Source organism: Lutra lutra, chromosome 15, assembly GCF_902655055.1.
Source record: "Lutra lutra chromosome 15, mLutLut1.2, whole genome shotgun sequence".
NCBI classification, from domain to species: domain Eukaryota; kingdom Metazoa; phylum Chordata; class Mammalia; order Carnivora; family Mustelidae; genus Lutra; species Lutra lutra.
Genome location: NC_062292.1, coordinates 39,807,222 through 39,818,185, shown reverse-complemented (window position 1 = coordinate 39,818,185; position 10,964 = coordinate 39,807,222). Strand labels below are relative to the sequence as shown.

At 38.5% G+C, this 10,964-nt stretch overlaps 1 protein-coding gene across 5 annotated transcripts in view; it reads right to left on the bottom strand.

Moving 5' to 3' along the window:
* Positions 1–1,331: 1,331 nt before the first annotated feature.
* Positions 1,332–10,964, bottom strand: part of NR5A2 (nuclear receptor subfamily 5 group A member 2) — a 139,165-nt gene continuing 129,532 nt past the window's right edge. For all 5 annotated transcript variants that reach the window (XM_047705486.1, XM_047705487.1, XM_047705488.1 and 2 more), the window contains one exon: positions 1,332–4,722. In XM_047705486.1, the coding sequence (XP_047561442.1) occupies positions 4,475–4,722 (248 nt within the window). In that variant the 3' untranslated portion in view covers positions 1,332–4,474. The remainder of the gene's footprint in view (positions 4,723–10,964) is intronic.

Sequence of the window (10,964 nt, the reverse complement as noted above, 5' to 3'; positions counted from 1 at the left end):
CCTGCTGGACTTATGTGATGATTTAGCTGGGTTATACATATGTACGGATGTATCTAGCTGCATACTTTTCTGTATGTAAGTTACAGTTCAATCAAATATGAATACATTATTTCCATGTTCCATGGAATGTCAAGGAATTTTTTATTTTAAATAAATTTCTTCCTGGTAAGAGGTTGATGAGGGAGATGTCTTTTGTAGGCCACTCTTCAGTTGCTTAAAAATCTTAGTTCCGTGATCTACTAGAACTTAAATGCAGCATTTTGAATCTGATTCCTTGGTGTCTTTTTGAAGGATCCAAAGAAAAATCAGTGCCTTATTGGCAGAGAGATTATGACTCCTGCTTATCCTGGGAAGGCAGAGGCAGGGCGAAAGGAGAAAGCTTTCACCAGACCACAATGTTTCATAAGCATATTGTTTTGTTGCTCTTGTGTTATTTCGTAATAGAGGTAATTATTAATTTCCAAAATGGATTTTGTACATATTTCCTTGCTTTAAACATCTCCAAAGTCTCAGTGGTACTGAAAAGGGTTAATTTCTAGGACATACACATTACTGTTTAGGGTTAAACTCCAGAAAACATAAAAAGGCTTTTTTAGGGTTTCACATCATTGACATTTGTATACGTAGTAGTGATTTGATGCCTGATTTTATCCACTGTTTTTTTTTTAAGGTTTTTTATTTGAGAGAGAGAGAATCAGAGAGGGAGAGAGCACAAGCAAGGGGAACAGCAGGCAGAGGGAGCAGTAGACCCCCCCCACCCCCCGACTGAGCAGGGAGCCTGATGCAGGATCATGACCTGAGCTGAAGGCAGTCGCCTGACCAACGGACCCACCCAGGAGCCCCATAATATCTTCTTCTTTTCAAGCAAATCCTTAGTGTCGCCCTGGTTTAGAGAGAGTGCAGAGCCAAACTGCCTGGGTTCAAATCCCTGCTCCTTCACTCACTAGTTTCTCACTCTAAGCAAGAAACTTTAAGAGGAACATAGTAATAGCAAATGGAGCTGTTCTGAAGGTCACTTGAATCCACAAAGTACTTGTTAAGTTTATTAGCGGACAGGGTAGACAAAAAGTTAAGACACTTTAAGATATTTCTGCTAATGTGTTGTAACAATAATATAAAATGCTTTTTTCATGTGGAGAGAGGACGCACAGATCATTTAACGCTTCAGCTACCCAACCTGGACAAGACTATTCTAGATACCACCTGGAGAGGGGAAAGTTATCTACTCGGGGTGGAAATCTTCAGACTCCACTCCCAGTCAAGGATCTCAATTACTCAGAAGCTTTAGAATCTAATAGAATGAGGACAGCATAAAAAACTTTTAAAAATTATCAGGCTGGGCATATCAATATTTATTGAAATACTGAAAAAAAAACCCATTTTGTCCAGAAATTCCTGACAAGAACTGACATGACATTGTGTTATTTCACCGATACAGTAAGAAAACGCCAACAAGTAACCGACTTCACACTCGAAACATTGCATGGATTCAGGTCCAAGGTAGCTGTGGATCTGCAGTACAAATGTTCAGACATGACAGATTGTCTGTTGACAAACAGAGACCAACTCTAATGAACCACGCTAAGCCAAAAAAAGTTTATATCTGAGTCTGCTTTTACTAATGAATCCTGTAACTGGTAAGGCAGTTGCTAAGGAAATGTCTCGTGGCAGACGGGTTAACAACGAGCACTAGAGAAAGATCCCTGGCCAACCGTGGATGGACCACAGTCCGCTGGGGTACATTCTTGTTTATCAATTTCTGGTGTGGGTTTTTTTGTTTTTGTTTTTGTTTTTTCAATTTCTTTTCTTGATGTCACCACGAGTGTGGACCTAACTCTCTGTGTTGCCCGTCTTTCTTTCTAACTGCACTTAGGATGGAATTTGCTAGTTTAACAACATACCAGTAATTGACATTTCCTAGGTTTTATTTTCAGCGGAGAGTACTACTGTGTTATTTAAAATAAGAGAAAATGGACTTTCAGAATCAATGTACTTAGGGGTTTGTTCTTTGTTTTTTGTTTTTGCAATGTTAAAGACACTCCAAATAACTATCCCACCAATCTCGTAATTGCCGCCACCCATGTTCCACATACAGGACGCAACCATTTCAGTGTTGACAACATCCATTCCTCTCCACAGGTCTTCTAGCCAAGTTGGTTTTTAACAGGGGAGAGTAAGGATACTGCCGGTCCACTTAAAGCTTTGGACATGGACTCTGATCAGCTCTTTTTTCTTTGTCCTTTGAACTGTGATTACAGGTGACTGAGACTTTGCATTGAGGAGCTGTGAACACTCCGCTTAGCGAACGTGTACCCTTCATGTGGACGAATATTAGAGGCGATTAAAAAAATAATAAAATAATCCTTTTGTACACACAGAAGTAGTAACTCATATCTTTGGTATACAACTTACAATGCTTGTAGAGGAAACCAGGGAAGACTCCACCCTTGTTAAACTTACTTGAAAACAGAGGAAACTACAAGTCACATAATTTACAATAGATATTAAATAAACTACAGTGGTAATTATGTAGATTTACAGACATTTAATCAAGTGGATGATTTTAATTCATTAAGACCCTTCTCTGTCCCTGAACTATGTTCTGCTAACTTGAAGACATGCTACAGTAAACACATATATTTGGTTTCTTCAGTCTTGGCTATATCTTATACAAAGGTGAAACCAAGGAACAATAAATTAGCATCATCATTGTCTACAGTTGAAACTATGATATACAATATAAATAAACTATTCAAAAGCCTGAAACATTTATGAAAAAAATTAAGGGACTAGGAGATACTTTTCAGTTTTTACAGTTTTTACAAGTGATTGTGCCGCTGATAATCTCAAAAAAAAAAAAAAAAATCAAAGTCTAAATGAGATTCCCGTGGTTGATTTTAGTGTCTCACGACATACAATAATTAAGTACTGTTAAAAATAATTACCAATCAGAAAAATAACATTAAGGAAATTACTGCTTTAGCTATTTTGTAATATCAGTTTTCCCTCCCTCCCCCCACAGGACCTAAAGAATGTAAACACTATCTTTTGACTTGAGAGTATTAATACTTTATTTTAAACAAATGTTGATCCACATCTGCACAGCTACCTCTCAGAATTGTGAAATAAGGCAAGACTTCCATACCTGTGGCATTACATGTCAATAATACTGCTATCGTTGTTGGGAGAGTTTGTTTTGCAAGTCTTTGTCCTTCAATATTTGTTCTAGAGCAGACTTTGGTCTATGACTCAGAAAGGTCAGTATCACTCTCTTCCTTCACCTCTTGGGGAAGATTGGGATTGCTTTAGTATCTTTCCAGTCCATCTGTAGGCATCACTGTTGCCATTCTATGTTAAGGGGGTGTTCAACTGCAACAAATAGGAGACTTGAGACAATTGACAAGCTCACATTTCCTTTCTTTTTGCATAGTTTAACATGCTTCGGTTTTACTTTAAACTACTTAGCACTGTGACTATTTGACATCCCAGATTAAAATATGTCTCAGGTTTTATTTTCAAACGAACTACAAACTTTGATGGTTCAAAAGATGGATGTACCCTAACGAGCCTTTTGGCAAGAAATTTTCATGAAATCTGACAACGCCAAAGCCACATTTCAGTAACAGAAGCAGAAATAAGGTCTAGCGTGCTTTAGCTATGGAGCATTTGTTTTAAGTTTGTAGTCCTTTCCCTTAATATTAATTAATGCTTATATAAGGTCAGAAGAGGGATACTGCCTGCTTTTCTTTTTTTTACATGAACACATGACAGAACAACCCAGAACATATTTAAAATGGCAAGCTAACATATTACAGACTGTTCTTATCAACTGTTTGCAGGTCTAAGACACAAACATTCAAAATTAGGCTTTTCATGATTTGGTGGAGCTACTAGTGGGTGTGGCTGAGCACAAGTCCATAAGGACAGATTCCGTGATCACAGGACAGAAGGTGCTGGGTCCTTGAAAGGAAGAGGGAAGGGCTATTACAGGCGCAGCCGATGGATTTTTTTTTTTTTTTTTTGAGTCGTTTTAGTTCAGCTTTACCGTGGAGGCATTCCATAAGCTCAAATCCCCTGCTGTAGAAGCCTAATTAATAACACAGATCAGTTTCTAAATTTCTTCACAGCGGAGATCAGTTTAACTATACAAGAATTGTTCCGTCCGTTTTTATTCCAGTATGGTGTTGGTATCCATCCAGGAGTTCAATCCACTCCGTTACAGTGTCTTTATATGGAATCCTTTGGGGATGTGAAGCCTTTGATTCACAGTTTGCAATACAAATACCCTGATACATCATTTATTTGCTAGTAAGTATTTGATTATTATGCCGTTTTAAACTCAATATCTTTAAACCAAGTTTTTAATTAGTGTTGCTTAGAGCAGTTCAGAGTATTTTTTTTTTTCTTTCTTCCTGTCTTTTCCCCCCCACCAATCTCTTTTTGTTTTGAAAGCAGAGCTTCTAGGGACTGGAACCTAAGCTCTTTTCGCATGCAACATTTCAATAAGGAGGTTATTGTAGGGCACATCCCCGTTCAGGTGCTTGTAGTAGAGATATTCCTCAGCCTGCATGCTGATGGCCCGGATTTCGGGTAGTCGAAGAAGCAGCTGCCCGAATTTCTCTGTGTGCTGTGGGTAGTTGCACATCGTATAGTCCAGCAGGGCGGCATTGACTTGTTCCTGGACACCTTCTACCAGCTGGAAGTTCTCAAGGTTTTTGACATCTGGATTAAAAAAAAAAAAGGGACGTTATTTTAATGGCATTTTAATTCCTGTTTACTACAGCCGTGTGTTCAATTAATGGATGTATTTTCCTCCTGACATAAAGCATACTTTATAGGCTGCTGAATATTCAGTAAGCCCCACTCGCCAAGCTTCCCAGGAAAAGGCTCACAAAAGAGCTTTAGAAGAATGTCTTGTTGAAATTCTGCATATACCTCAAATCAATTAGACACCAATGGATTTTGAGCAAGGTCAACTCTTTTCATATCTTACAAAAGGAAAGGTTTGAGGATTCCTAAAGTAGAGGGATCATAATATATTGCTGGCAAATGAGTCCCTAGAGAAAGACCTATCTTAACCCAGTATATTACACAATTCATATAATTCTGTATTAATTTTTCTGACCCAAGGTGAAATCTGTGTCCAGGGTATGATGTAGTTAATTCTAATAAAAAGTGACAGGGTTCTTGTTTCTGTTTGACATTTTCTAAATGACTCTGAAAGCCTTTGACTTGTCTAGCCTATGCTAATGAACCATCTGGTACACTCCAGTGACTGCCAACAGAACTATTCGCTACTTGGAGCTCTCTAAAATATATATCTCAGTGACTAATGATCTTTATCAAATGAAAGCCCTGTCCTTTAGGCAGAATATGCACCGCGATGGCCGGTGCCCTTTAACCTGAATGTGGTTTGAAAGTCTGATACTTTACTTTCCTTTTCTTTCCCCCCGATCCTCGGTCACTTATACAGAGAAGATGGACACAAGCATTTCACGCAGCCTAACTCCTGATGATCATCCAGTTGTTTTAAGGCATCTGCCTTAGCGGTCTTTATAAATATTGAATAAGGGAGAAACACAGAATCAAAAAAAGACAGCATGACATACAAATGCATACACGCACAGACAGTGAACAAGGGAAAACGGTTTTGTTGGAATTCCTCTTCTGGAGTTTATTGACGTTAACTCCAACTTTTATATAATGTGTATATAGAAGTCTCTCGAAAAAAATATATAGATATGTGTGTTTACATACATCCATGCTAAGAAAGTAAACAGATGCAGCACCCCTCCAGCCCTGTCTTATTTTCTAATTGGATAAAAATAAATAACAATGATTCTGAAGAAAACCACATAAAACTATGATTAAAAGGTTAAATGTACTAAACTCAGTTACTAGTTACCATAGTAACTCATACCCAATACATCTGGCACTGAACGTGGCTGTCAAACTTAGCCTGTACTTATGTGCATGTCCATTTTGGTATCTCTAAATCCTCTTAAAATAAAATTACTCACTTGCCTCGGAGGGGGGTGGGAGATGGGCAGAATGGGGGAAGGGGTGTGGGAGATACAGGCTGCCCCTTATGGCATGACTGAGTCAAGGAAATAAAGGGCACAACGTAGGAAATGTGGTCAGTGACCCTGTACTAGCGTTGCGTGGTGAACAGATGACAGCTGCACTTGGGATGGGCACAGCACAGCACACAGAGAAGCTGAATCACAATAATGTATCGCTGAGACCAATGAAACACTGTGTGTCAATTCTACTCAAATAAAAAAAGTAACAACAAGCGAAAACAACACAAAACAAAACCAACAAAAAAAGGTTACCTTACATCTGCTGTTTAAATGTGTCTGGGATGATTTTCGTGTTTATATTTTGAGCCATAACTTTGCATTCAACACGCTTCCCCTCCTCATCCCCCAAGTCTCTGCCCCAAATTAGAAACAGTGAGGAATTAGTACTGAAATAGGTACGTAGGGCGAGCATTGGGTACCACATCTATTTCAAAGTGAAATGGGAGAATAAAAAAATCTGATTATTTATTAGCGAGATGTGCCAACAGACAAATGCTACACTATTAGGATTTGTGTCTTCTAGTGACATTGAAACTGGCAGGCAAGTTGTTCCTCACTTGACATTTTATGGATGTCCCGCTTCACAGTTAATAAAAGCATTTTTCATCTGATCTAAAATACTTTATTTTAAATAATAATATTTATTTATCTGAGAGAGAGAGTGAGCGAGAGAACAGAAGCATGGGGGGAGGGAGAGAGAGAGGGAGAGAGAAGCAGACTCCCTGCTGAGCAGGGAACCAGATGCGGGGCGCAAACCCAGCACCCTGGGGTGACCTGAGCCAAAGGCAGATGCTTAAACCACTGAGCCACCCAGGCGCTGATCTAAAATATTTAAAAAACTATCTTAAATCATTTGAAAATACCAATACATTGAGTTACATTTGGTTCAAAATTACAAAATGTCAACAAATGGAAATGCCATTGATACACTCTAGCCCGTTATGGGACAGAAGAATTTACATTCGTGTCAGCCTTGACCCTGTGGTGCACATTCTCCTTTCAAGGGCTCTCACTCTGGTGATGTGTATGGGTCCTTCATAAAGGATCACTGCAAAGAGCTGACATTTAAAAATAGTTCCTCTGAATACTGGCAAATTTCTCGGTGTTTTTTCTTTTTACCCTTCATCCAACCTAAAGAAGACAGAATTCACCTTTCTCTTTTACATACGAGTAGGAAGTTGAAAAAGAAAACAAGCCACTTTAGGTGTTACAGTGATCTAAACACAATTACAGCAAAACAACTGAAATGGAGCATTATTTTATGCTACAGTGAAAGATATTCTCACAAGCAGGGAAAGCTAACCAGAGTCATAGAGATTAATAGGGAGGATAGAGGAATTTGCCCAGTTTAAAAATGTAAGATAAATGAATAATAGTCTTTTTAGAAAGTTGTTGTTGAAACTTCTTTTTTTGATAAATGTATTTTTTGAGACCTAGGCTCTACCTTCTGTGATAAATTATGCCACTCCGGTAAGAAAAAAAAAATCTATTAAAAAACATAAAATGAAGGATAGAGCATTAGCTCTGGCTTATGTGTTTACTAATATCACAGAATGATCATTTAAAGCCTCCAGATTAGCATGTGCTGGATAATTTCTATAAAAACTGACCTGAATTGGTACCTTTCTTCCAAACGTTTAAAAATATATGCCATTTTCCTTCTGAAGGAAGAAATACAGCTTTCCTGTACTTTGGCCATATCTCTAATTTTTCTCTAAAGTCCATCAGAGTTGGGACGCCCGGGTGGCTCAGTGGCTTAAGCCTCTGCCTTCATCTCAGGTCATGATCTCGGGGTCCTGAGATCAAGCCCCGCATCGGGCTCTCTGCTCAGTGGGGAGCCTGCTTCCCCACCACTTTCTCGGCCTGCCTCTCTGCATACTTGTGATCTCTCTCTCTTAAATAAATAAAATCCTAAAAATAAATAAATATATAATATAAGTCCATCAGAGTTGAATTCACGTGACTGAATTTTCCCATTAAGCCAATTCTAAGAATTTCTCACAAAATCTAACAAAACTTATGCTGCTAATGACCCCAAGGTACTTACTGATTGTATGTTTTGTTTGTGTCTACAGAGACAATCTATAATTTGATGTCAATGATCCTATATTTAAGCTATATAAGGTGGAAAAAAGAAAAAAGAAAGAACAAGATTTTTATGGGATTGCTCTCATTTATTGACCACGTAGTTCCTGGATCACTGCTCTGCGGGTTGACTCTACTCTAGCAGCATTTGCACTGCTTTAGTAACCGTCTGTTTCCCTAGTAAACTGTACGCACCTTGGCGTGAGAACTCAGTATTAGCCAAAGCATCCCCAGAGAATTCTCCAAGTAATGTTTTCTTTATATTATTGATGTATTTGTCCAAGATTGATATCAACGTGACATTACCTATTACATTCATCTGTTAACTGTCTTTTTTTTTTTTTTAAAGATTTTATTTATTTATTTGATAGAGATCACAAGTAGTCAGGCAGAGAGAGAGGAGGAAGCAGGCTCCCCGCTGAACAGAGAGCCGGATACAGGGCTTGATCCCAAGACCCTGAGACCATGACCTGAGCCAAAGGCAGAGGCTTTAACCCACTGAGCCACCCAGGCGCCCCCAACTGTTAACTGTCTTATAAGCCAACTTCTTTTCTTTTTCTAATTCGAAACTGGCTTTCAAAAATTGATTTATACAACAGATTTCTTCCTGAAATTAAATATTTAAAATGTGACAATATTTTCTGGCTAAAGAATCCTGTGTGAATCCTGTGGTCTGAATAATCAAGTCTTAATTTACATGTTTTGCCAATGAGGATTTCCCTTGGACAGTTTTACTTTAAGGGAAATGCACCCACATCCTCATTTGGATTTGGAGTTAAGATCCCTGAGCTCCTACATTTCTTGCATGTCTAGCCTGAGAGGTGGACCATAGTTTCTCTGCTATGGTCGAGATGGTTCACAAAGACCTAAAAGCAACAGGGAAGATTAAGTGCCAAAATACTGATAACACCACCTCTCAGAAGACTCATATTTTTCTCTTTTATGTAGTTCATTTGTACTTACCTCTTAGGAAGAGTCCAGAAACTTAATGTGCTCCCACAATACTCACGGAATTTTTTTTGAAGATTTTATTCTTTATTTGAGAGAGAGAGAGTTGGGGGAGGCGCAGAAGAAGAGGTAGGGAGAGAATCCCGTACAGATTCTGATCTGAGCACGGATCCAAAAAAAGCAGGGTGTGATCTCACAACCCTAACATCATGACCTGAATGAAAATCAACTGCTGGATGCTTAACCGACGGAGTCTCCCAGGCGCCCCACGGAATTCATGACCTTTTGTGAAAATTCACACACGAAATACATATGAAATCTATTCCATATTAAGTAATGAATGGGAACTGGCATACATGGTAGTCTAAATTAAATAACAGGGCCCTGTAACACCAAAACCTCTGAATGAACTGTTATTAAATTACATGAGAAAACAAAATCTGGAAAAATTATTACCTATTCTGGAGTCATCAGAAATAATACGTTTTCGAGACGTGTTCAGTTCCCATCTAAATACCACTGTACCATATTCGGATTCTAGAAAAACACTCAGCTGGAAGAGGAGAGACTGACAAGAGACCAGAATTCCCACCAGTTCTTCTGTGGTGTCTTATGCTGGATCTCAAAGTCTCCTGCATTTGGCCCTCCATGTTCCCCTTTGAAATTTATATAAGCTTCATTTTAATACAGTTTAAAAATACAAGTTAATGAACTCTACCACTGCAAATTCGGAGTTGGAAATTGCATGTAAACAGACAGAGGCATCCCCAACCCTTTCTCTATAGCCTTTAAATTTTGATGACCGGCAAAAGCATTTTGTGCTTCTCCTCTAAGTATCAATCTCTTATCATCTATTCTACTTTATTCACTCAGGGACTAATTACCAACTTTTTATATGAAGCAGCATTACGATAAGCTCACAGTGGCATGCTCAGATTTTTTCCATCCTTATTGGAAAGTAAACCCTTAGGTCTTCTTGAATATATTACAGCACTGGCTTCTCAGTCATACACAACACTCAGACTCTCTCTGAAGATGAAGATACTGATTTCTGACTCTCTGGTACCTGCCACATGGCACAGTCTGTAAATCTTCCCGTTCAGCACTTTTTTTCAGTGATGGGTCCTTGGCTGAGCAAGGGGGCTAGGAGTTGGGGGGCTAGGGGCTCAAATGGAGTGTGCTGTCTTTTCCTAAGAAGATAATTACCTTTGTTAATTTTCCGCATGTGGAAAAACAATTGCATCTTGCCCTTTAAAGGAGGTGAAAGTGGGAAAAAGAGGTACTATTTCGCACCCAGAGAACACTTTCTTTTCCTTGAGGCTTTTGGAAGGATGGCGATCTGTAAATTGGTACACAATCTGTCCTCAAAAGACCCTTTGCTTTAATATGCCAGAAAAGGAGAAAGGGAAGAATTTTCTGTAAGGAATTAATTAAAAAAATTTTTTAAAGGGTTATATTTAAATAATTTATATACATAATTTTGTAAGAACTTTGAGAGCAACTTGCTACTTCTTTTCATATGAACAAAGTTCACTTAATAAAAAGTGAGGGCTATTTAGGGGTTGGAAATGGGAGGACAAGATATTTTAGTGCTGATGTTGAAGATTAAATTCTAACCGGTTTGCAGCAAAACTTCAAACTCAAGATTTTACATTCATCGCTGTTAAGCCCCCTACAAAAATGTGCTTGTGTGTATAGGCTTATTAACCCATGAGCTATTTTTAGCAACTAGGACACACAATTCAGTGTCTTCATATGCAAATTACTAACAAGAAAATGAAACTCTTTGGCAGGAGCAGTATGTAAAAACGTGGACAAACAGCATATGCATTATTTATGTACATAGAA